This window comes from Oryctolagus cuniculus, chromosome 10, assembly GCF_051225735.1.
Source record: "Oryctolagus cuniculus isolate XC-2025 breed Fujian yellow rabbit chromosome 10, ASM5122573v1, whole genome shotgun sequence".
NCBI lineage: Eukaryota > Metazoa > Chordata > Mammalia > Lagomorpha > Leporidae > Oryctolagus > Oryctolagus cuniculus.
This window is the reverse complement of record NC_142876.1, coordinates 112,848,643-112,875,857: the sequence shown is the minus strand read 5'-3', so window position 1 is coordinate 112,875,857 and position 27,215 is coordinate 112,848,643. Positions and strand designations below refer to the sequence as shown.

The 27,215-nt window shown below is 48.1% G+C and overlaps 1 protein-coding gene across 1 annotated transcript in view; it reads right to left on the bottom strand.

Annotated features, from left to right (window-relative positions):
* RAB43 (RAB43, member RAS oncogene family) overlaps positions 1-25,710 on the bottom strand; it is a 32,044-nt gene extending 6,334 nt beyond the window's left edge. The window contains exon 1 of the mRNA XM_051851772.3: positions 25,264-25,710. Coding sequence (XP_051707732.1) covers positions 25,264-25,467 — 204 coding nt within the window. The 5' untranslated portion in view covers positions 25,468-25,710. The remainder of the gene's footprint in view (positions 1-25,263) is intronic.
* Between the last annotated feature and the right edge of the window lie 1,505 nt (positions 25,711-27,215).

The window sequence follows — 27,215 nt, the reverse complement described above, 5'->3', positions numbered from 1 at the left end:
ACTTTAAAAAAGTTCTCCAGAATTGATAGAAAGGGCTCACTAAGTGTGCACACACACTGGAGGAACCCACACTAAACACATGACTGAAAAATTCTACAACAAAGGGGAAGAACAGAACACAAAGACACACATGGTATTACATTTTTAATGAAACAATGTCTTAAAATTATGAGTAAAGGCCGGTGCCGCGGCTCAATAGGCTAATCCTCTGCCTGCGGCGCCGGCACACTGGGTTCTAGTCCCAGTCGGGGTGCCAGATTCTGTCCCGGTTGCTCCTTTTCCAGGCCAGCTCTCTGCTGTGGCCCGGGAGTGCAGTGGAGGATGGCCCAAGTGCTTGGGCCCTGCATCAGCATGGGAGACCAGAAGAAGCACCTGGCTCCTGGCTTTGGATCAGTGCGATGCGCCGGCCACAGCAGCCATTGGAGGGTGAACCAACGGAAAAGGAAGACCTTTCTCTCTGTCTCTCTCTCTCTAACTGTCCACTCTGTCTGTCAAAATAAAATAAAATTCAATTCAATTTAAAAATTATGAGTAAAAACTATTTCCAACCTAGAATTCTCAGTCCACCAAGAGTTAAGTGTAAGGGCTCCACAAAGGCATTTTCAGATACGCTGGTCTCAAAAAAATCACCTTTCTGCTATTTTCTAAGCAAGCTACTGAAGGTTCTTCTACTTCAAGAAATCAACCAAAAGTAAGAAAATGCAGGATCCAGAAAACAGATCTGATTCAAAAGAGAAGCTAAGGGAGCCCCCAGGATGATGGGAGAGTGAGATCCAAGACACCAGCTAACCAGGAACCAGGCCATCGAGCAACCTGGAGCAGCTCAGAGGCCCAGAGACTCTGGGAGCAGCTTCCACTATGGCAGCGGAACTGGTGCAAGCCCTCCCTCTGAAAGCAACTGCAGCACTGGAGAAGAAGATGAGAGGCTGCTGTTACCGGAATGTAAACAGCAAATAGCACAAGACTGTAATTCCTAAAAGAAGCAAAACTCATGACATGTATCTCCTGACCCCCACCACTCTCTATCAAGGGAGTTTTCTGACCATGGAATAGTGGCTTAGAATCCAAATAGAAATCAGAACCGGAGCAGCTGATTGGACCGGAATAAGAAGTCATACACAAGAAGAGCCCAAAAGTCCATGTGAAATGTCCCAGAGAGTCCTTGATTAAGGGCTACAGGATCAGACTGCCAGAATATTGCCAGAGTAGCCCCCAGGGATCAGAGCAGGGCAGAGACAGAGGCTAAACTGTGCTGTGGGATGATGAAGTTACCAGCCAGACACACTGAAGAGGCCTCTGTAGTGAAGGGGCCTTGTTAGTAGCCCTTATGTGCAGCTGAGACATCAGCAAGGCTGTGCCCAATGAGGACGAGGCTAGAGTAAGGCCCTCAGAAACCTGCTCTAACAAAGCCTACAAGCACGCTCTAATATGAGCCTCACGTTTGGAGGCTGGGTTCTGCGATGTTAGAGAGGCTAGGTAAACACCCTCGGCTTCCCACACACCGACAGGTCCTGACAACACAGAAAAAGAAACCTTCGAGTTCAAGGGGATCAGCCAGTAACTGAACTGACTACCAGACAAGAATCAACAGTCTTCAAAAGAAGATAACAGAATCCAGAGTCTCTACAAGTCGTCAATCACAGTTTCCATTATACAATCAAAACTTGCTAAGTATGCAAGAAAAAGGAAAACATGAACCGCAAACAAGGGAAAAACAGTCAACAGACACAGGTGCCAAAAATTGTCTAAATTTTGGAATTTAGCAAATTTAGCAAAGACTTAGAACAGCTATGCTAAATATTTTTCAGAAAATAAGGAAAGTACGCTGGAAGAACTGAATCAAAATATGATCATATAATGAACAGACAAGTTGGAAAGTTCAGCAAGGAAATAGAAATTAATTTTAAAAGACGTGAAAATCTTAGAACTGAAAAGATGTTAAGTGATGTGGAAAACTCACATGGTGAGCTTAACAGCAAATTTTGAATGGCAGGAAAAAAATGATCAGTGAACTAGAAGAAAAGTCAATGAAAATGACCCTGAAGAAGGGGTAAGACTGGAGAGAATGGAGACGAAGGCATCTGGGGGATGACATCAAACTGCCTCACATTCATGTAACTACTTCTAGAATACAGGGATAACAAGGAGAAACATTCAGAGAGCAATGGGCTAGAAAATCTCCAAATTTAGTGAAACATACTGGTTTAAAGATCCAAGAAACCCCAAGTAACAGAAATACGAAAAACAAACAAACAAAAACACTGTGGCAGATCAAAACTAAACTGATGAAAAACAAAGATAAAGGACAAAAAACCTGGAATGCAGTCAGAAAAAACAAAGATGTTACATCCAGGAGAGCACAATACCGATGACAGCTTCTCATCAGAAACCACAAGGCTAGAAGACAATGCTGAGAAGTGTTCCGAAGAAGAAACCTCGACACCAAAGTCCATATGAAGCAAAATTATCCCTCAAAAGAGGGGGTGAAATAAAGACATTTTTAGATAATTAAAACTATCTGGCTGGCGCCACAGCTCACTAGGCTAATCCTCCCCCTGCAGCGCCGGCACCCCAGGTTCTAGTCCTGGTTGGGGCGCCGGATTCTGTCCTGGTTGCTCCTCTTCCAGGCCAGCTCTCTGCTGTGGCCTGGGAGGGCAGTGGAGGATGGCCCAGGTGCTTGGGCCCTGTACCTGCATGGGAGATCAGGAGGAAGTACCTGGCTCCTGGATTCAGATCGGCATGGTGCACCACCCTCAGCGCACCAGCCATAGCGGCCGGCCTCAGCGCACCAGCCGTAGCGGCCATTTGGGAGGTGAACCAACGGAAAAGGAAGACCTTTCTCTCTGCCTCTCTCTCTCTCACTGTCTAACTCTGCCTGTAAAAAAAAAAAAAGATAATTAAAACTATCTGGAATACTTGCACTACAAAGAAACGCTAAAAGATTCAGTTGGGGAGCTGGCACTGTGGCATAGCAGGTAAAGCCGCTGCCTGCACTGCTGACATCCCATATGGGCACAGGTTTGAGTTGCAGCTGCTCCACTTTCTATCCAGCTCTCTGCTATGGTCTGGGAAAGCAGAAGATGGCCCAAGTCCTTGGACCCCTGAACCCACATGGGAGACACAGAAGAAGCTCCTGGCTCCTGGCTTCAGATCGGCGCAGCTCCAGCCGTTGTGGCCAATTGGGGAGTGATCCAGCAGATGGAAGACCTCTCTCTGTGTGTAACTCTGACTTTCAAATAAATAAATAAATCTTTAAAAAAAAAAGATCCAGTTGGAAGGATAATGATTCTACATGGAAACTCAGACCTGTCAAAGGAATGAGAAACACCAGAAACAGTAAATAAATAGATAAATATAATTTTCCTTCCTGTAATTTTTTAGAAGACAACTGTGAAACTACAAATGATAACTAAAAGAAAGAGTTTTAACATCTTAGGAATTTTAAAGTATGAGAATAATGGCACACAGGACAAAAGTGGCAGATAAATTAAATTATACTGCTGTAAGGCTATAAAATTCATGAAGTGAAAGCATGAAATTTCAGACAAAGGTGAAATAAGAGCGTTAAGAGACCATTGCCAATTGTGAACTATGAAGTGGTACAATAATGACTCTAAAGAGACTTTAAAAGGTAAGGATGGGAGCCAGCACTGTGGCCTAGTGGGCTAAGCCTCCAGCTGTGTGGTCCAGCATCCCATAAAGGCACTGGTTCATGTCCTGAATGTTCCTCTTCCAATCCAGCTCTCTGCTGTAGCCTGGGAAAGCAGTAGAAGATGGCACAAGTGTTTTGGCTCCTATACCCATGTGGGAGACCTGGAAGAAGCTCCTGGCTCCTGGCACTGGATCAGCTCAGCTTGGGCCGTTGTGGCCATTTGGGGAGTAAACCAGCAGCTGGAAGACCTCTCTATCTCTCCCTCTCTTTGCCTATAACACTATCTCTCAAATAAAATTAAAAAAAAAAAAAAAAAGGATGGATATTATTGGCCCCATTAGTAACAGAAATAAGCCCCCTCTCAAAAAAGGAAATAAAATGGCATTTAAAAATTTAATCAAACCAAAAGAAAGTGGGAAAGAAACAATAAACAAGAGACAAATAAGTAGCAAAAAAGTAGATCAGAACTCAACCATACCAATAAAATTCACTGAACACTCCAATTAAAAGCCAGATTAACAGACTGAAATAAGGCAAAATCTAACTATATACTGTTTACCTGAGGTATTTTAAAGACACACAAAGTAGAAAGTAAAAGAATGAAAGGGAAATTGATATAAATACACACACACAAAAGGAAGTATTAGAATGATGATACAGGAGGGCAGGCCGTTGGCCTAGTGGGTGAAGGTGCTGTGTGGGCCATCCACATGCCATAGAGAGTGCCTGCTTTGAGTCCCTGGCTCCATTCCCAATTCCAACTTCCTGCTAATGTGCACCTTAAGAGGCAGCAGGTGGTAGCTCAAGTACTTGGGTTCTTGCCACCCACATGAGAGACTCAAATTCAGTTCTTGGCTTCTGGCTTTGGCTGCTGTGGGTATTTGGGCACTGAGCCGGCAAACAGAGCTGGCTCGCTTGCTCTCTCCCACTCCGGCCTCTCAAATAAAATCTAATAATTAAAAATTTAAAGAAAAAAGAATGATGATATAGTAATAGTAGACTAAGGAGACTTCCAAAAAAAAAAAAAAAAGAATCCCAAGAGATAAAAAGACATTTCAGGGGCTGACACTGTGGCATAGAGGGTAAAGCTGCTGCCTGTGGTGCCAGTATCCCATATGGGCACCAGCTGCTCCATTTCCTATCTGGCTCTCTGCTGTGGCCTGGGAGGGCACTGGAGGATGACTCAAGTCCTCGGACCCCTGCACCTGCATGGGAGATCTGGAAGAAGCTCCTGGCTCCTGGCTTTGGATCGGCTCAGCTACAGCCGTTGAAGCCACTTGAGGAGTCAATCAGCAGATGAAGACCTCTCTCTGTCTCTCTCTCTCTCTCTCTTTCTGCCTCTGCCTCTCTGCAACTCTATCTTTCAAATAAATAAACAAATCTTTAAAAAAATTGTCTCATAATGACAAGAAGCAATTTATCAGAAAAAGCTAATCATAAACATATAAATAACTGTTTTAAATTTCATAAAATAAAAACTGATGTAACTAAAGGCAGAAAGAAATTCACAATTACAGTTGAAATATACATATTTCAAAAACTGATACAAGCAGACAAAAAATCAGTATGAATAATGAATATCAAACAAAATGGGCACTTCTAGAACATTACACCTTTTTTTTTTTCAAGTGGAATGTTCTCCAAGCCCAAGCTACATATTGGGGCCATAAAATAAGTCTCACTAAATTTCAACTCTGATAGAAGATCACTCTAACCACAGAAGAATTACTATTACCACAATTGGGAGGACACAGAGTGTGCATGTGTGAGGCAGTGGGCACAGCCGAGAGAGTTGTACTCTCATCTTCCCAAGGAGGAATCCACAGATTGTGCGCATAACTGGAGGTGGGGAAAGGTAATCTGAGCAAAGAATCAGGAAAATCCCATCCATTAAGAAGAGGCAGAATTGGTTACTGAGTGGGCAGTATCATGAGACCTACTTGTAACAAACCTACTGGAGCCAAATGACTGTTTAAACCATTAACAAGTCTAAGCTTGATTAAAATAAAAACTAAATCTAAAACCAACAAAACTAACTATAGAGTAAGGAATCTGGGTCATCGCATGGGTGAACTGTAGGCAGTAATGGAGGAGATACTTTCCATGACTGGAAATATTCCCATGCCACTCTCCTACATTAGAGGAAGGGACAGGAAAAGGGAAGTGCAGGTGCTCTGGAGCCCAGCAGACCTGACATCATGAACCCCTTCTGTCGCGCACCAGCTTTGCTGCCCTGGCACACAGCACAGTTCAGTGCTCCATCTATACAGAGCGGCACTGTCAGGGTTAAATGGCAGAACCGATGCAGAGAACACTGGCACAGAAGGTGCCTGAAAAAATGCATCCACTTAACAATATTTACTGAGCTCTTACTCAGTACTGAACTCAGCTCTGAACTCAGAGTAGACTATATAAAATACCCAAAGGAAAACATAGTAGGCTGGGAGTACAAGTCATTCATTTTTCTCATTCAACCTGTACCCAGCTCCTGCCACATCCCAGCTCCCATTCTGTTCAGGGGAGGCAGATCATTTCAGAAGGTGATAATGAGCACTCTGATGAAAGTGAAAGCCACAGGACAGACTCCCTGGGATGGTGGCCAGCCTACTGGACCTGGGATGGTCAAGGGAGAAGACATTTGAGCTGAGGCCTGAATGATGAGGAGCCAAGCAGAAGCACACCATTCAGGCAGAAGAACAGTGCAAAGGCCCAGAGGCAAGAAAACACATCAGGGAGAGGACAGGTGGTCAGACGGCAGGGAAGAAGAAAAGCAGAAGGAGATGATCAGAGAGGTAGCTAGAGACAAAGCATGCAGAATCTTGCAGGCCAACATCAAGTATGGATTTTATTTTTATTGTAATGCAAAGCCACTGGAGACCATGTGAGGCAGGGAAATGTGAAGCAAGCACCTCATATCCCACCTATGTTATCTACCAGTCCACCCTGTCCTGCAGCCACCAGCTGCACACCCACATGGCAGCCTGCCAGTGCCAGCCACACCACATACGCCTCGCTTCTGCTTGGAGAGGCCTGCAGGAAACCACCATGCACTTATGCTTTCATGACCCAGAACTGAGAGGGACTTACTACCCTGGGGATCAGGCCACGACCAATGGGGGGCACGGGGTAAAAGCTCGCATCTTCCACCTCCAAGAGGGGCAACTGTGAGACACACTCCCCATCCATGTTCCTCAGAAGTCTGGCCAGGATCAAGGCTGCCTGTCCACAACAGCTGGTAACTTCCTCCTCTCTGCCACTCTCCCCAGTTCCAAAAGCAAATACCCTATATGCCTATCCTTGTCTCTGGCTCTGTGTTCTAGGGGGAGCCCAGGCTAATACAAAGTGTGCCCTGGTTTGTGTTTTCTTTTTCTTTTTTTTAAGATTTTATTTTATTTATTTGAAAGACAGAGTTACAGAGAGAGAGAGAGAGAGAGAGAGAGAGAGAGAAAAGTCTTCCATTCGCTGGTTCATTTCCCAGATGGCCACAATGGCCGGAGCTGTACCGATCCAAAGCCAGGAGCTTCTTCTGGGTCTCCCACATGGGTGCAGGGGCCCAAGGACTTGGGCCATCTTCTATAGCAGAAAGCTGGACCGGAAGAAGAGCAGCCAGGACTAGAACCGCGTCCATGTGGGATGCTGGCACTTCAGGCCAGGGCTTTAATCCACTGCGCCACAGTGACGGCTCCTGATTTATGTTTTCAAAATATCACTTTAGGGCTAGCATTGTGGCACAGCAGATTTAGTCACCACCTGAAATGCCAGCATCCCATTATGGAGTGTTGGTTCAAATCTCTGCTACTATGCCTAGGAAGGCCGCCGAAGATGCCCCAACTACTCAGACCCCTGCCACCCACATGGGAGACCAGGATAGATCTTGACTCCTGGCTTCAGTCTGGCCCAGACCCAACCGTCATGGCCATTTGAGGAGTGACCCAGTGGATGGAAAATCTATTTCTCTCCTCCCCCACTGCTGCTTTCTCTTTGTCACTCTACCTTCCAAATAAATAAAAAAAAATTTTAACAAATAAATATCACTCTGGCCCCTGAGTGGAGAATGGTGCTGTTAGAGGATCGCAGAAGGCTTAGTGTAATAGGAAGCCCAGGCACATGGCCCAAATGCCTACCATGTTCTAAAAGGAGAGGGAAATCAGGCCAGGAGAGCCCCTACTTTCCCAGGGCACAGAGGCTCTCCCACCCCCTGCAGGTCTGCCATGAGGCAGCACCCAGGGGAGACTGGGTAAAAAGTGTAACAAGTCTCCCAGGCCACATTAGCTACTTGAGAAACAGGCAGGGGAGGAGGCAGGTGCATCGACCAGACACAACAACCAGAAACCACCCTGACCCATCGCCTGGAGAGAACAAAACCAGGCTCAGAGGCTCAGAAGCTGAGAAGATACAGCTCGTGGATTCTGTGGGAGTCTGCACAGACCACTGTCCTCACTGCAGCTTGCAGACAGAGGTCAGGGTTCCATGTTACTGAGGAGAGACCAAGGCCAGACACGGCCAAGGCATCTGAACAGAGAACACAGAACACAGACCCTGGAAATCCTCCTGCCTTGCCAGCAGCCTGGGCAAGCAGAGACTCAGAGTCCCCACCATGCCTGCCCTTGTTGCACCCTCCTTGCCTCTCACCAGGGTCAACAGGAACAGCCTCAGGCCTGCCCCCATTCTTCCTCCTGCGTTCACTCGGTAGCCGATGTGCAGCTTCTAAAACAGTGTGAATGAATCATCACTGCTCCACTCTCAGACCCTGGGTGGCAACCTGAGTCGGTAGGATCCAGGCTATGAGACCTACATGAGCTGACTTCCCTGCTGTGGCGTCTCCTCACTTCACCACATATGCCTCCTGGCTATGCCCCGCCCCACCCTCTCCAAGTAGTCTGCACACACTCACATGACCAGCTTTCACGCCTCACCTCCACTGTGACGCCTCGCCTGACCATTCTGTAAAAGAGTAGCTGCATCCCATACCCGGTCTCTTTTTCTTCAGTGCATGTCACTGTCTGACACAACCCCACATGCTCAATGTGTTAATTTTTACAGTCTCTCCCTTGTGAGTTCTGTGGGAGTCGAGGCTGTACCGGGCTGGGGTCCTGCCACGTGCCCAGCACCCAGCACCGCGCCTGGCCGGTAGAAGGTATGCAACACGGGTTTGGGGAAGGAGCTCTCTGCCCCAAGAGCCTGTTGCCTGCTCCCACCTGGTCTCCATCTGTTCACTTGGGCTCCTGGCCACAGGCGACTGCTGGGTAATTTGCATACTGTGAGGAGGAAGGGAGTTTTTCACAGCCCAAAGCACGCAATGGCCTTAAACTACAGCTAAGAACATCTGCCAAGTTGAAACTACCACCTCAGCGCTCCTTCGCAACCCCCACCCTGCTGCCTGTGCTGACTGGACCAGCTGTAGGGGCTTGGTGCTGGGCCCTCCCACCTTGCAGTGCCAGCTTCTCAACCTTTCCCAGCCAGGCTGACCAGTCTTGCAGTCAGCCGTTTGGGGCGGTATCTAGGCTGCTGCTAGCTAGAATGACATCCATATCTGCTAGACCAGAAGCGTAGCTCAGGGCCAGCTAGCATGAAGAGGGCTCCCAGAACACGGATGCTCAGAAAGGGGCACTGCTCTTCCTCTCCTTCAGTTAGGGAAGTTTCACATGGGGTGAAGGTGGGGGGTAGGAACCACAAGACGGCAACTTCCAGTCCTTGGTTTCAGGCCCTTCTTTTACCTTGGTGACACAGGTGATTCTCTAAATTCCACAGCCAGCGTACACAACCCACCCACCTGCACACCCCTGATGGGTGGGCACACTTGGTCAGCACCCTCTTTTCTAGGATAGACGCATTCAGTTCAGCCTCCTGGTGGTACACAGATTCAGGCCCAAGTCACCCTGTCACTACAACTCTCCCTGATGCCACAGGCCCTTCCATGGCCCTAGGCAGAAGGAAGGCAACTTCTCTTCCTATTCCTGCAGCCCCTTGGCAACAGCACACATCATGGCCACTTTACCTGTTTCAAGTCAGATGCCTTGGAGGGTTAGGGAGGAAATGTAAAATGCAGCCAGAGGACAGGACTGGTGGCCCAGTGACAATCAGAAAAGGATACAGTGCCTTCAGCAAATTCAAGAAAAAATAAATCTTCAAAGCTCAGTTCTGGAGGTCAAACAAAATGGGCATTAGAGTGGGGACTGGCCTAGGGCCTAGGGCCTAGGGCCTTGTAAGGTGGGACTCCAGGTTTCTACATCTGCCTACTTTCATTGAGAATGGGTTCTTTTTTAAATATATATATATATATATATATATATATATATATATATTTGAAAGGCAGAGTTACAGAGAGACAGAGATATCTTTCATTTACTGGCTCACTCCCCAAATTCCTGCTGGAGTTGGACCAGAAACTCTATATCCCAGTCTTCCAAGTGGGTGGCAGGGATCCAAATCTGCTGCCTTCCCAGGCACATTAGCAGGAAGCTATATTGGAAGTAGAGTAGCCAGGACTTGAACCAGTACTCTGATATGGGATGTGCACATCCCAAGCAGTGGCAACACCCATTCTAAAAAGCCCCTTCTTATTCCTCTTTGTCCCACCAGCAACTAGCACGGTGCCCAGCACATAGTAGGCCTCCAGCAAATTAGAAATCTACTGAACGTAGGTTCTGGTCATCAGGCCAGGGTAACAGGGCTGAAGACTGCTTTCCAGGGATTCGTGGTCAGTGTTGCCAGTGGGAAATCATTCCTGCGTATTGGGTTAAAAGTACCACCGGAGGTTCAGTTCTAAGACCTGTGATCAGCATGGTCCCTCCCAGCTCAAACAGAAGATGAATGTATGTGAACAGACTTTCTCCTGAATAAGGAAGCAGGCAATGGGAGAGTTCCTTGTTTCTTCACTCTATTATTATTATTATTTTGGCAGGCAGAGTGGACAGTGAGAGAGAGAGAGACAGAGAGAAAGGTCTTTCTTTTGCCGTTGGTTCACCCTCCAACGGCCGTCGCGGCCGGTGCGCTGCGGCCGGCGCACCGTGCTTATCCAAAGCCAAGGAGCCAGGTGCTTCTCCTGGTCTCCCATGCGGGTGCAGGGCCCAAGCACTTGGGCCATCCTCCACTGCACCCCCGGGCCATAGCAGAGAGCTAGCCTGGAAGGGGAGCAACCGGGACAGAATCCGGCGCCCTGACCAGGATTAGAACCCAGTGTGCTGGCACCGCAGGCGGAGGATTAGCCTATTGAGCCGTGGCACCGGCCGTTTCTTCACTCTAGAAAAGGACCTTGGGAAGGTCAGTTCTTAGGATAAACTCTAAAATCTGGTCAGACTGACCCAAATACAAGTTCCTGAGCTAGTTTTCTTAATGTCTTGGGGCATACTAAGTCAAAGCAGGACTGGGAGTTTGCAGGACACTCCTCTGGCCAGCCTCTTGCCCTGGACACTCACTGTCCCTTCTGCCATGACTCGACTCTCCAGGGAAGATTGCCTCACGACTTGCAAACAGGCCAAGAAATGGGAGTGCCATTCAGGACAACACTAAGACGCTGTAAAACCTCCACTGTGTTAACTGGGTAAAGACACGAGCACCTGGCACTGCTAGTGCTTCCCATCTGCTGGGCCACTTCACCGCACATCAGCCTAAGCAGGCGGTCTTGTTACTTTCCACATCTGAGGGGTAGCAGGCAAGGAGCTGCAGCACACAGGTCCAACGGTGAAACCCCATGTCCTTCACCATATATGTGTCTTCTCTACAAGCACATCACAATTTTTTCAATAAATTTCATCAGTGCTTTCCATTTCCTAAAGAAATCAAACCATTTCCTGAAAAATTGTTATGGGGAAAAGACACAGTGTGGGAAAGGACCCTAGCTTCTGACCAAGTCTCGCTTGCCTCAGTTGCTTACAAAGGGCGGCTAGCTCCCAGTACCCTAGTCCCTCCAAGGAAGCTAAGACCATCCAAAGCCACTCTCCTGGGAAGCAAGGCACTTCCTCCATGGCCACCTCCCTGCTGCCACCCAAATGCCGTGCTCACGGGCCCCTTTTGGCAGGGGAAAACAAACCAGGTGACCAAACCCTAACAGAGCCCAGGAGCCCTCCAACTCAATCCAGCCTAAATCAGGCAGCACATCTCGGCCAGGAGGGCACCGTGGTGATCAGGAGGATACTGCAAGCTCCTGGCAGTGGCCATGCCTATCAGGAGAGGTTTGCAGCAAGCAATGACTGCATTCAGATGCCATATGTTCCAAACTGAACTCCCATCATCCCTCTTGTGCCCTGTTATCCTAACCAAGGGAGAACAACCCATGTTGAAAGCCTCAGATGGGTCTTGGGCCTCCCTCCGTCTTGTCCTGCAGGCCACACAGTGGTAGAACCATTGGTTCTATTCAGAACCATCAGTAACAACCTCTAAAAGGGCTTGCAGACATGCCTGACCGCGTAGCTTTCTGCCACCCTTGGGACACAGCTGGCATGATCAGGCAGGCTGTGGTACTTTCCGTGGTTTTGTCACCCCCTCATTCCACAGCTACACACACCTGGGCAAATACCCTCACGCTCCCCTCGTACTCCTATAGCTTTCATGTGCATACACGGTTCTAGTGGCAAAAGCCACTCTCCTGCGTCATTCTCTCACTTATCTTTCAGCTGCTTGCTGAACCTCAGGTCACTGGAGCCCTAGGGAATAAGGGGTGCTGCCTCCCGAGGCTCCCCGAGCACACGGAACACATCTCCACAACAGCCATCACTACTGCAGGGCCTGCTTGGCAGGAACAGTCCTAACTGTCAATATTCTGTCCTACAGTAGCCACAATAACCATGTGCTGGTCGGGCCATGTGGTCTAACGCTTGGCTCAGAAATCTGGTCACTATGGCAACAGCATTAATAGCATCCCATTCCATGTACCTGTTTATACATTTCTTTGTCCAACCAGAGGTGAGCCCTTGAAGAAGAGGGACTGCCTTCTCCTATTCCGTTTTTATCTTTGGGGTATAGGACAGTGCCTGAGAGCGAGCAGCTACTTACCAAATGAAAGAACAAACGATGAACAAGTCACCATGTAATCATCTCCTCAGGGTGTAGTTTATATCTCTGGGCACCAGATAGGTAACTTCTTGCCCACAACCATAATTAAGCTCCACAGAATACTTTCTAGATTTCAGGTGTTTTTCCCTCTTAACCCCATTTCAACTTCCTCTGCTCCAGACAGAAAAGGTCGGCTCAAGGCCATAACTTTTAAACCATACCTTAAGTTTTAAACCAAACCTAAGTCCAAGAGCAAAGAGGATTCTAAAAGCAAAACAAACAGAGAAATGGGCTAACATGGCCTGAAGACTGACATGATGAAGCCCACACCACCTAAGGTACAGCCTCCCCAGCACAGCTCACCCGGAGGCTCGGGGAGCTGCTGAACTTAACTTTGAGCTTTCAGGAAATATAAGGAACACAGGAACAAGGGAAAGACAGGAAGAGGAAACTGTAAGACCTGAAGTGACTCTTACAAAAAGGAAAATCAACATCATTTAAAAAAAAATCAGTTAAGTTTATTCAGAACTAAAAGGGTGAGGAGAAATAAAACTGAACTAAAAGCAAGAAGGGTGTGCATTTGTCACAGTGGTTAAGACACCACTTGGGGCATCCACATCCCATTTCAGATTGAGAAATGTTTGAGTCCCAGTTCCACTTCCAATCGCCATTTCTTGTTCTTGTGTACCCTGGGAAGCCTGTCGCCCACTAGAAGACCAGATTAACTCCAACCTTCAGCCTGGCCCAGCCCTAGCTGCTGCAGGTATTTGGGGAGTGGGCTAGCAGAGAGAAGATCTCTGTCTTTTCTCTGTCTGCCTTTCAAATAAATTTTTAGAACAAATAAATAAAAATTTGTAAAAGGTTTAAGAGGCTCACTGACATGGTTTGAATATGGTCTGTCCCCTTCAAAACTCATGTTGAAATGTAATCCCCATTATGAGATATTAAGAAGTGGGACCAGATGGGACCTTTAAGAGACGATTAGGTTTCTGGCCTCATGAATGGATTAACCTACTCATGGATTAAGGGGTTAATGGGTTAATGGAGAGTGGGTCTGCGATCAAAGCCAGTCTGGCTAGGTCTCTCACCATGTGATGACCTGTGCTGCTGCCTTGGGACCCTGCCAGCAAGACGGCCATCATCAGATATAGGCCCCTGACCTTGGACAGAACTGTGATCCAAAATAAACCTCTTTTCTTCTACTTAGCCAGTCTGTGATACTGTGCTATTAACAACTGGCAAAGAACTGAGACATGCACCAACCAAATGCAAAGCTGCAACTCACACTTGGCTCCGGGTCAGGGGAAACACTGTAAAAGACATCTAGGGGACAGCTGGGGAAACTTAAAGATGGACTACACAATAGATGCTATCGTGAAAATATGAATTTCCTTAGTTGTGATAAGGATATTATGCTTATTCTTATATCTGCATTTTTAAAAGCTGCATTTTGAGGTAGGTATTCAGGGGTGAAGTATGAAGTCTGTAACTTACTTTCAAATTAAAAAAAATCATATAATGTAGAAAAATAAAACAAATACAACAAAATGTGGACAACTATTAATTCTAGGAGGAGGATCTATACAGGGTTCAACTTTTCTGTATGTTTGGAATTTTTCATAGCATAAAGCTGAGAAGAATGAAATAAAAGTACTAATAATATCCTCAGAATGAAAGACATGAAAAAGAACTGGAAATCTTGGAAACTAACAGTACTCTGTCAAAATAAAGAAACCAAGAAATGAATACCAGAACAGATACAGCTGTAAAGAAAATTAGAAAGCTGGAAGGGGACTGGCACTGTGGCATAGTAGGTAGGGCCGCTGCCTGCACTGCTGGCATCCCATATGGGTGCTGGTTCGGGTCCTGGCTGCTCCACTTCCAATCCAGCTCTCTGCTATGGTCTAGGAGGGCAGTGGAAGATGGCCCAAGTCCTTGGGCTCCTGCAACTGCCTGGGAGACCTGGAGGAAGCTCCTGGCTCCTGGCTTCAGATCAGCATAGCTCTGGACATTGCGGCCATCTGGGGAGTGAACCAGCTGATGGAAGACCTCTCTCTCTGCCTTTCTGTAACTCTGTGTAACTCTGTCTTTCAAATAAATAAATAAATCTAAAAAATAAGAAAGAAAGCTGGAAGGCAGAGTCTAGGAATATCTAGCATGGTCACTAGCTATGAATAACTGGAGGAAAGGTGAGAGTTGTGGAGGATAGATCCTCCACTTCCAGCTCGTGTTCTGTACATCCCCCAGAAGGAAGGACAGAGAATGGCCAAAAGGAGCTACCCAAAGAAATAAAAAGAAAATTCCATAAAGCTCTGGAAATACAGGAACTTTCATATTGATTACACATGTGTACATCAGGATACCTCTGGGAAAGTATTAAGTACTAGGAAGAAAGAACAAAACAAGGCAATTAAGGGGATAAAAAGTAACCTGGACCTTAAAAACATAACACTCAGTGAAAATAGCTAGATGCAGAACATAATATTATATAATTCCATTTATATATAATGTCCCAAACAGGCACACTATAGCAACAGAGAACAGAGTAGTAGATGTTGGAAGATGAATAGAAGTGACTTCTAATGGATATGAGGTTTCTTTTGGGGTGATGCAAATATCCTAAAAGTGTTTGTTGTGATGGTTGTACAACTCTCTTTTTTTTATGATTACTTATTTATTTATTTGAAAGACAGTGATAGACAGAAAGGGAGAAACAGAGACATCTTCCTTCCATCTGTTCGTTCACTCCCAAAATGGCCCCAACGGCAGGGGTAGGGCTAGGCAGAAGCTAGGAGCCTGGAACTCCATCTAGGTCTCCCACATGGGTGGCAGGGGCCCAGGCACTTGGACCATCTTCCATTGTCTTCCCAGGAGCATTAGCAGGAAGCTGGGTGGGAAGCAGAGCAGCCTGTACTCGAGCCAGCACTCCAATATGCCATCCCAAATGGCAGCTTAACTTGCTGCACCACAACGTCAGCTCGTGCACAGTTCCTAAGTATATAAAAAATACTGAATTGTATACTTTAAGTGCGAGGACTTTATGGATTTCTTTTTAAAGGAAATTAACACAGAGCTACCTCAGACAGGAGTCAGGGAAGGTCAATGCAGATAGCGCCAAACAATAACCTGCTGATGTATACATGCATGTCTCCAGACGCACAGCAAACACAAAGCTACCCTGACATACACGGGCTTCCCAGCCATCACCACTACCCCTCCCAGCAGCAGGGGTGCCCTGGGTTCCCATGAGGTCTCATTCTTCACCTCACATTCGTTTCTGCTTCCACATGCTCTTTGTTAGAATTTACAAGGTGCCCTACAGCTCTTGCATGGTACCACCCTGGCACCCCACCCTCCTAGATGAGTTCTCAGAGCGCAGCGCAGCCAGCAGGGGGTCCAGAGACACCCTTCGTTACTCAGTGGTGGCTCCCACTTTTCCGTCACTGGCTCACTCACTCACCATACAGCACGCACACAGGCAACCTCTACCTGCTGGAGGGAAAATAACCCAAAGAAAATTGTAGTCATAATTTACATTGAGATATTTACCTGAGAATTTCAATAATAAATTAATTATTTTTTGTGTGTATTTCATACAACTTTCACATATTTCATAAAATTGACTTTTTTCTGCATATCTCATCTATAAATATAAATATGGCAGATGTTAAAAATTTGTACCTAGAAAACTGAAGTTTATTCTGACAACTATGATCCATTTTTTAGTCATGAAATCACTACTATTTGTATGCACATACATAGGTAAAACCCAAGAATAAAAGACAAACCTAACAAAAATCAAGTTTTCACTGGAAACTATAAACAGAATACTTTTAATTCTAAAAATTCTTAATTTTTACAATCCTTGGTAATAAAAATTGTAGGCATGGGCATTATCTGGTTTGAAATGACAAGCAACTTTTTTTCAGAGAATGAGGGATTCCTGAGCCAGCAGAGGTTCCAAAGATCACAGGGCCCAGCATCATCCCGTAACAGACAAGGATACTGATGCAGTGCTGGGCGCCAATTCGAGTCCCGGCTGCTCCACTTCCTCTCTGCTATGGCCTGGGAAAGCAGTGGAAGATGACCCAAGTGCCTGGGCCTCTGCACCCACATGGGAGACCAAGAAGAAACTCCTGACTCCTGCCTTTGGATCAGCACAGCTCCGACCACTGTGGCCAATTGGGGAGTGAACCAGCGGATAGAAGACCCCTCTCTCTCCTTCTGCCTCTCCCTCTCTGTAACTCTGCCTTTCAAATACATAAATAAATCTTTAAAAAGAAAAAAAGAAATCACCTCAGGAGATAGCATATTTACGCACATGACTTGTCACAGTCCAGAACATATTCCAGGTAACCTTCCAGGCCCCTGGGCAAGCCCTCAAGGTCAAAGATGCACCAGAACTGTTCTTCTATAGTCAGGCCTCGTTTTAGACTGAAAAACTGTTAACACTATGGCAGAGTCCTTGTGAGTATTTATTCATTTTTTTTTTTTATTTGAAAGGCAGAAAGACAGAGATGAATCTGCTGGTTCACTCCCTAAATGCCCACAATAGCCAAGGATGAGCCAGACTGAAGCCAGGAGCCCAGAACTCAATCCAGCTCTCCCACACAGCTGGCAGGAATCCAATTATTTGATCCATCACCTGTTGCCTCCAAGGGTGCTCATTAGCAGGAACCTGGAATCAGAAGCGGAACTGGGACTAGAACCTAAGCACTCGAACTAGGAATGTGGGCATCCTAAATGGTATCCTAACAACTGCACCAAATACCTGCCCACTGTTTGGCTGGTTTTTTTGAGAGGTAGAGACGGGGTGTTGGGGGGACTGGGATGCCCACAGGCCAGGGGTCCAAAGCCTGTGACTTCATCCAGGTCTCCCATGTTGGTGGCAAGAATCCAACTACTTGAGCCATCACTGCCGCCTTCAAGGGTCTGCACGAGCAGAAAGCTGGAGTCAGCAGCTGGCACCAGTATGGAAACCAGGTATTCCAATATGGTATGTAGGCATCCCTAACCAGTGTCTTTCCAAATGCCTGCTCCATTGTGACTGTTTTTAATCATCAAATCCATCCCTGAAAGACCTGCCAAGAAAAACAAAGTTGTAGCTTCTGAGGAAGACTGTGAATACACAGCATTACAGTTGAATAAACATTAGGGAAACACAAGTACAGTTTCTCAAGGAGACAACTCTGAAAGGGACAGCACCCATCTACATATTTAAGCTATAGGTTGTTATTTTTTAAAAAAATAGACACATTACAGATGCCTTCAACTTAGAACAGGGTTATGTCCTGATAAACCCATTTTAAGTTGAATATCATTAAGTCACAAGTGCACTGAATACACCTGGCCTATCAAGCACCAGAACTTAGCAACACAGCATGCTGTCAAGTGTTGGCTGTTACCTGTCATGATGTCAGCATTGACTGGGAGCTGTGTCACTGGCGCTGCCCAGCATCAATAATTGGACCACATGGTGCTAGCAAGGGATAAAAAATTCGAAGTAGTTTCTGCTGAATGCATATGGCTTTTACACCATTGTAAAGTCAAAAAAAAATCATGCATCATAAAGCAGGGACCATGTGTACTTTCCAGCCACACTCCCTATTTGGGACAGGGTCACCGTCATCACTCATGAACACATGTGAAAACCTCTAAGAAGTGATGCTCACAAGTCATCTAGGATGAAGCTGACCTTTTTCCAAAACAGAAGGAGAAGGCTGCAAGGTAAAGCGATTCAAGGAAGAATAGGGAGCATGTATTTTAACTGCAGTTAGAAAGGAGCTACTGATGACAGATGGCCCTTATTTAGGAACTCAAAGCAAGTTAGTAAGACCCTTTATCTAACAGCATTTGGTTTTGTTTTCTGTTGCTATGTTAACAGTAAAACAGCATTTTGTAGGCCAATCTGAAGATGGGATTTTTCTGTTATTCCAACACTTACTCCAACTAATTTGAATTTAATAAGAGCATATTTTCATTTGCCTAATAAGTACCTGATACTAGAATGTTGATATATGGCTCATTAAAATGTAAAATGCAAGAGATCTATGATGGCCTAAATTTTTTTTAACTTAATTTATTTGAGCAGCAGGGAGAACAAGAAAGTTTTACTCTCCAAATGCCTACAAAGGCTGGAGCTGGGAACACAACCCAATTCCCAGGTAATGTGGCAGGAACTTGAGCCATCATCACTGCCTCCCAGGGTCTGCATTAGCAAGAAGCTGAAACTAGAGCCAGGAACTGAACCCAGGCACTCTGATGTAGGATGTGCACATCTTAACCACTATACTAAATGCTCACTCCCTATGATGGCCTAGATTTTAAATTGGTCCCAACCTTTTGCATTTCTTGGTTTGTCTGTTTCTGCTGGCAGTAGCAGAGAATATAATGCATAGTAAGGAAGAAATAGCTGCAGACTAGGAGCCCTCAAGCTAGACTTTGGTTCAGACTTTGCCATAGAAAGGCCTTCATCTGCCCCTCTGTAAAATGGAGATTATCTCTCCCAGGGGTGGTAAGAATGAAATGGAACAATGCATGAGAGAAGTGGTGACAACTGAGAAGATGCAGGCACAGTGAGGGAGGGCTGCTCCTCTCACTACTGAACTCCAAGAACTCCTGGCGCCCAAAACTCCCCAAGGAAACCACACAGCATCAGGCCTCAGCAAGGGCCAGCCACAGGCCCAGTGCTCCACTTGACTAGTGGGAGGCCAAGACAATCTAAAAGGGCTTAATGAGGAAAGAAGTGCTCAAAGTCTCCTCCATTCTTCCTCCCTCTGAACTGTCCTGGGCTTAGGGTCACTGTCTACATCTCCCTTCAGGGTTACACTGCGCTGGAGGCCAGCCTCTTCTTACCCAGAAAATCCTACACACAAGTAACAGGGGTATGATTTTCTTCACTTTACTGACAGGGTCAGGGATCAGTGGGTGACCTACACACAGTCAGCCAGGCAATCAGAGAAAGCAAGCTTCCCACCCTTTCCCTTGCTTTGGGTGTTCCACATCAAAGGCCATTCTCAAGCTATGCACGATCCCCTAGGGGCCATGTCCTTGAAGGGGGGGGGGGGGTGCAGTTGAAACAGGTTAGAAGGGACACGCCCAGGGTAATATGTGGCAAGGCTACGACTTTAACCTGGGGCAGTGCAGTTCTGAAATTGGCCCTCTTCCCACTATGCACATTGCCTCAGGATTGTAAGAAACCCCCGGGAGGCAAGGTTTATTTTGCAATGAGGATGGTTGTCACTGATCTCAAGAACAGATTTCTTCAGACAGCCAGGCTGACCTAGAACTTCTCTCTTATCTAACAGTCCTTTTGCTATTTCTGATCAAAACTTAAAAAGTCACACTGATGTTATTCAAACAGAAAAAGTACATGAGCAAAGCAAGACCCTGGACTGGGAAGACTGGGAAGACAAACTTTAAAAAGAAACCCATTCCTTTTGCCCCAACCTGACCCCTGTTTTGCAAGTGCCAGGAGCAGCTACAAAAACAAAGGTGACTTGTAGGGCCAGAGGAAGCTCAAGAACCAAGGTCAAAGGTCCTGCAATCTGGAGGCCCAGGCCCAAGGCCACAGACTTTACCTCTGTGAAGGAGAGATCTGGCAGCATCCCTGACAAGGGGACCGCAAGCCTGATAGAGAGCTGAATAAAGGGGTACAATTCTACAAGGCTGACCTCTGTGCTGGACTTCAGGCCTGTGTGTCTAGTGCAGAAACGAGTTTACATAACAGGCCTTTGTGTTGGCCCAGATAAGAGTGAGTAGAGGAGCAGTCAGAATGTTTTTAAGGATTTAGAACCAGCAGAGATTTCCTGGGGGACAGTGAGGTGGGGAGGAATGAGGGCTAGGGGAGGAGCAAATTCACACATCATCTGTCTCATCCAGGGAGGACAAATGGTAACAGCAGCTATAAAACAATGCCTTGTATTTGTCTGTATTATAAATCCTTGGTCTTATTTACAACAGCACTGTCAGGATAAACAAGAAAAGGGTAACACTGGTTGCTTCTTCTCAGAGAGTATTGGGTGGCTCAGCAGGCAGAGAGAAGAAAGACTTTCCTGTTTCATATTATTAACAAGACTTTGAATTTTTGGAATATGAACCAAGTGAATGGATTTATCTATTCAAAAAATCAGTCAAGGAAATTTAAAACTATTTTAGGTATGTCCATAGTTGTCCAACAACCCTACCATGCAGGAAGAGCAAAGATTTTAGTCCCATTTCACGGATGAGGAAGACTGAGGCTCCAAGAAGGAATATGACAGGCCTAAGGTTGTGGCAGGGTTGGAAGTAGATCTACTGCTCTTTTCTGGAAACCCCACAGTCTACAAGACCAGCAGCATTCAAGTTCATTTTCCCAGTGGCTCAGAGCCACAGCCAAATGAATCTAAAGGCAAAGGAAATAACAACCACACACCAATACAAAGCTTTACAACTGATACAGCCACATATATGAGCTGTTTAAGGCTATCTAAATGTTCTAATAAGGACCAGCATTGTGGCACAGCAGGTTCAGCCACTGCCTGCAACACCAGCATCCCATAGGGGTACTGGTTCAAGTCCTGGCTACTCCACTTCCAATCCAGCTCCCTGCTAATGTGCCTGGGAAAGCAGTAGAGGATGACACAAATACTTAGTCCCCTGCCACCCTAATGGGAGACCTGTATGGAGTTCCAAGCTCCTGGCTTCAGCCTGGCCCAGCCTCAGTGGTTGTGGCCATTTGAGGAGTGAACCAAAGGATGGAAGATTCTCTCTTTCTCTCCCTCTCTCTCCTTTCTCTTCTCACTCTTTCTGTAACACTGTCAAGTAGATAAAATAAATCTTTAAAAAATAAGTGTTCTGATTAACTAATAAAGTCCTTGAAACTCTCCACATTTCTATAAATCTTTATAAAATAATGCCCAAGTCCACATTCTTTGCTCAGTGAATGCAATGATCCAACCATATTTTTACCGGATTCATTAACCCTCAGAATCTCGGGGTTTATTAATTTAGAGGAACATCAAAAGGTATCTCAGGCATAAAAATGAACACTAGGCTTAGAAGCCAGCCAAACCCTGGATTCAAATCCTGGTTTTGTCAGAGACTTTGAAGTGATCCTGAGTAAGCCAGTCACTTCACGTACCCTGTCCTCAGCTTCCCTTCTACAAATAAGAACCGACGAACAAGCATGTACTGAACACCGTTTGATACTTGCCAAAGGGATCCTTGCAACTTCAAGGAACTTACCTTCTACAGGGGGAGATAAGCAAACCAGGTAATTTCAATTCTCACTGAACGCCATGACCAGACAGGACAGAGTGATGGAATAGAGGATGTGTGAAGTCAAGGAAGGCCTCCCTGAGAGGCGGCCTTCACACTGGAAGCTGAGTGACGAGCTAGTGGTTATACAGGGATCTAGGTGTAAAGTATGACAGGCAGAGGAGCAGCTCCAAAAGTCCCGAGGCATGAGCCAGGCAGTGGTGCCGCTAAGACACGGCTTGGAATGACCGCATCCCATATCAGAGTGCCAACTCTGCTATCCATTCCAGCTTCATGCTAATGTGCACCCTGGGAGGCAATTATTTGGGTCCCTCCATCCACATGGGAGATGAGACTGAGTTCTAGGCTCATGACTTCAGCCTGGCCCAGCCCTGACTGTTGCAGGCACTTTAAGAAAAAAACAGAAGATGACAGATTTTTCTGTCTACCTTTCAAATAATTAAAAAAAAAAAAAAAAAAGGCCTTGAAGCAGAAATACAGCTGCCATGGTTAAAGGACAAAAGGCTAATGAGGCTGGAGAGTCAGGTGGGAGGGACAGAGTAGAGGGCGATGAAGTTGGAAAGGCAGGCAGGGTCCATCTCTCTGAGTAAGGAGTTTGTGTCTTACCCTGGTTGTGATGGGAAGTGACTATAGCAATAAAGGAATTTAATTGGATCTGTGATTTTTCAAATGCTTTATTTTGGGGCAGCAGAACTCTTTAATCAAATAATGGAGCTTCACTACACAACAAGATACAATACTACTGCTCCGGTTGGTTGGGAAGCTAGACGGTAAAGCCCTTCTGAACCTCTGCCCTGATAGAAAGCTTTGATCACACCAAGTGCTCTATCCCTAAGACTCTTCAAATTCTACCAAAACCCAGGACAGTTCAGAGAGAAGAGAGTGGATGCTTCTTGGACCCAGAACAGTTTTTTAACTAAATCCTTGATGCGCACTTACTTTCTGCAGGAACAACAGTAACCTGTGCTTCATCAAGGTTCCAGTTAAAAATCACACTGCTGAGGCGAAGGGACGGAAAACAGACCAGCGGCTGCCAGGGGACGTGGTGAAAGGAGGGAAGTGACTATAGAGGAAACAAGGAGCTTTCGGGGTTGATAGGAATATTCTCTATCTTGAGTGGGATGATGGTTACATGTCTGTGTACATCTGTCAAAAATCACAGATCTCAACAAGTAAAATGGGTAAAGTTTACTGTGTGTAAATTAAGCCTCACTAAGCCCTACTTAAAAAAAAATCACATGGCTGGAAGATGTCTCAGAATCATTTTGCAGATGAGGAAACAGACTGGGAGAGGGGAAAGATGACTGCTTCCCGCAGAGTCAGCAGACCCCAGGAATCCTAACTTTTAGGGCAATATCCTTTCAGTTCCATCCTGTTCAGTTTTCATTCCTAGCCACCACAGTGGGATGGGCTTCAGGTTTTCCTGACTGCAAAATGAAAAGGTAAATCATTGCCAAAGGCTTTCCCACTCAGTCAGATCCTAAGCAGCAGTCCTGTAGGGGAAAATCCTCAATATTTCGCAGACAGAAAAAAATGGGAGGGGAGGGGAGTGCCTAGCCCTGGGACTTCCCAGCTGTGTGCCCTGGAGGTAATGATATCCTCCAGTCAACAGAGAGCACACCTGTCAAACAGGTGGCTCACAGAAGCCCCTCAAGAAAGGTAGTGGCTATGCTATGAGATGTCACCATACCCAGATAGCTCTTCTGCACCCAGGGCCACCTAGGAAAGACAATGTGGAGGTGATCACAGGAAAAGAAACCACATACTGCCCAGCTCTGCATTGCATAACCTGTGCTTGGGTGCACAGTCCACCCTGGCTCCGCTCTGCTGGGGCACATGTTGTTATCTTGACAGGTAAACAGGAACACTGACCCCTCCCTGACCACCATCAGCACAGGGCTACCATCAACACTCAGACACAAGCCCTCAGCTTGCCGGGAGGTCACCAGTGCCCTTCATGCCTCTGTTTTCACACTCCACTGTCCTTGCAGCTGCTGGCGTCACCTCAGGGCACAAACTCAGCTATAGACACACTCCACCCATGCCAGTCCTTCCCCTCCACTTGCTCCAAAAAAGGTGGTCCCAAGTGACTCAAAGCTGCCTGCCTGCACCTTGCTGTTTTCCATCCCATAGTGACCAAAACACACAGAAACCCAGAAGATTTTTTTAAAACAAAACAAAACAAAAACAGCCTTTAGGCAGGATTTTCTGTTTCCCTGGTCACATCTAGTCTACAGGCATCTGGTCATAATGTCTGTTAGCTGAGTTTGTCTCCACAGAGGGGCAAGAGGGAGGCAACACCCAGAAATTATCCCAATTTATAGCAACAAAGACAGAGCTAAGTAACCTGGCCAAAGGCAACAGTGAGCAAGCCTACAGCCACCCAGAGAGGCAGAGCACCATGGCAGGAGCCAGGCTCGAGGGACTCCCATCTTCCTGGCTCAACTTCTTGAAAACACAGAGACAGCCCTGCTGCTCCAGCCCCAGGCCCGGACTTCTGAAGATCAGGTAAATTCAAAACCATGGAGGAACGTACAGAATCCTGCAGTAAAGTCAACTTCTGGGGGTGAGAACCATGCTCTCTCCAGTCCAGGTCTCCTAGTCGGTTACCGAGGGCTGCCACCCAGGTTAAGAAACTCTGATTTCATTCATCACAAACATTATTTATCAAGCCAGCGCCAGGACATTGTGGCAACCACATCCTGCTGTTTCTATTCGGAGCCGTTGCCAAAGCTTGGTCCTCTCCCCCATCTTCCGGTGTCTGTGAAGTTTTCGGTTTCTATCAAACTCCAGCTGGGGGAAGGGACCCAGTGCTGGCCCCGGTCGAGTAAAGTTCCACCACCAGGTCCACAAAGAGACTGCTGGAGGCGTGGCCAGGCCGGAAATTCTGACAAAAACTTTTGGCCCTCCGGTCCTAGAAGCGACTACTTCCCGATCCCACCAGCCTTGGGGGCGTCGCTTTCTGGCCGAGGAGCCCAAGGAGCGTCCCCCGCACTCTGGGGCGCCCCCCTCCGGCCAGCCGCACAACTCAGTTTTACAGGTTGCCTTCTACCAAAGAAGTTATTTTAGAGCAAACCTCCCTCCCCCGGCCAGGGTGTGAGCTCCGGAGGCCGGAGCCCCCTCCTCCACACTCCCTCTCTCCCACCCTAACCCAAAGCCGGCGCTCCGCGTACTTGAACCCGGTCCAGACCCCAAGGCCCAGGCCTGCTCCGGCAGGAAGAAGGGAGAGGGGAAGCAAAATTCTGGGATTTGCCGGAAACCCCTGACCAATCCGCTGTGGGGGGGGGGGGGGCTCTCAACCGGCTCCCGCCCCGCCCGCTGAGGGAGAACCTTGCAGGGGCCCCGCGCCGGCCTCCCACCTTGACCCGCTTGCCCTGGATCTCCAGCGTCTTCATGGTGAAGTCGACGCCGATGGTGCTGCCCTGGCGCTCCGAGAAGGCGCCCGTCTTGAAGCGCTGCACCACGCAGGTCTTGCCCACGCTCGCGTCGCCCACCAGCACCAGCTTAAACAGGAAATCGTACTGCTCGTCCGGGTCCCCCGGACCCGGGCCCGGACCGGCCATGGCCTCACGGGAGCCGAAGGGCCGGCGCTCCGGACGCTGGGGCCGGCCTGGCTCACGCAAGCCGCGGGCTGAGCTCCGTCAGCTCCAGCCCGCGGGCCGCCTGGCGACGTGGAGCCGCCGCAACACCTGAACCAGCGGCGCCGCCGACCGCCGGCCTCGGCCCCGCCTCGGTCCCGGCCCGGCCCCGCCCGGACCCGGAGCCCCGACCCGGAGTCCCGCGGGCTCAGCTCCGCCCGGACTGCCGTGGCCCGGCCCTCAGCGGCGTTCCGGCTCGGCCCTCAGCTCCGCGCCAGGCCAGTCAAGCCCTCAGGCCCGCCCCGGAGCCGCCCTCGGCCCGCCCCCCGGCGCTGCCTCCCGGGTCTCCTCAGCCCGATTCCGCCCAGACCCCGCCCCCAAAACGGCCCCCGAGCCCGCCCTCAGCATCCCGACTCCGCCCCCACCCCATCCCGCCCGCGGCAGCGCCGTCCCGGAAGTCCAACCACTCCTCCGCGCAGCCCCTCTTGGGCCCTCCCCCAGGAAGACTCCGCCCCGTCACAGCTCTCGGCCCGCCCCCAGCCCAACTGTGCCCTCAGGGATGCTCTGGGCCCCGCCCCTTCCACGCTCCTTTCCTCAGCTCCGCCCCCCAACGCCACGCCACGCCCCATCGCCAATTGGCCCCGCCCTCAAACCAGCGTCCTCCCCAGCAGCCTTGACCTGGGGTCCTGGCCTGCCTCCCCCAGGCGGGATCAGCCTGCCTGGGCGCTCCCACCTGCTGACCTCCCAGATCCAGAACCAGGGCTAAGCTCAAGGCAAGGGTGGGGCCTCTGGGCCTGCAGGGCCACAGCCCTTGGACTCGGAATGGCCTCTTCCAGATTGGATCTTGGAGGACAGTGGCAACCAAGGACAGTGTCACCTCAGCCCTCACACTGGCAGGCAGGCAGCTCAGCGTCCCACACGGGAACGTGGCACTGGCGGCACACGACGAGGAAGAAAGAAGTCCTCCGTGGGCCACAAATTCAACTACCACAGAACTGAAGATGAGGCCAAAATCTTTGTGAGGAGAGCGACCCCGCGTCCTGTTTGGCGGAAGGCTAGGCCAGGAGGAGGGCTGGGGAGATCCCGTCACAAAGGCAGCCTGGCTGTGGTTGCAGCAGCTGCCCTCGTGGCTCAGTCGAGATTATGGGTCCAGCTGACGGAAATGACCCATCCAAAATGCACCTCAGCCTGAGACGAGGGCCAGGGAGACTCCTGGGGGCTCGGTGGAAGGGCAGACCAGCTCCTGAGCAGGCCCAGCGAACCCAGGCACCTCAGAGAAATGAGGCCCAAGCATCTGCATGAAGTTTAAGGGCTTCCCAACCCTCAGGAAGGGAGAGGATTGAGAACATGCCCGCTTCAGACAGCGTCTCTTAAAATAAAATATATATATATATATGTATATATATATTTGAAAGGCAGAGTTTCAGAGAGAAGGGTAAAGACGGAAAGATTTCTACTCACTGGTTCACTCCTCAAATGGCCCCAATATCCGGGGCTGGGGCAGGCCAAAGCCAGGAGCCTGGAATTTCATCTGGGTCTCCTACGTGGATGGCAGGGACCCAAGTACTTGTGCCATCTTCCCCTGCTTTCCCAGGCACTGGGAACTGGATTTAAAGGAGAGTAGCCCATATGGTATACCAGCATCAAAGTGGCATCTTAACCTTTGCCGCAACACAGGCCCCAGATACCTCCCCTAACAGCACTCCAACTCCATAAATTTGATTAATGCCTGT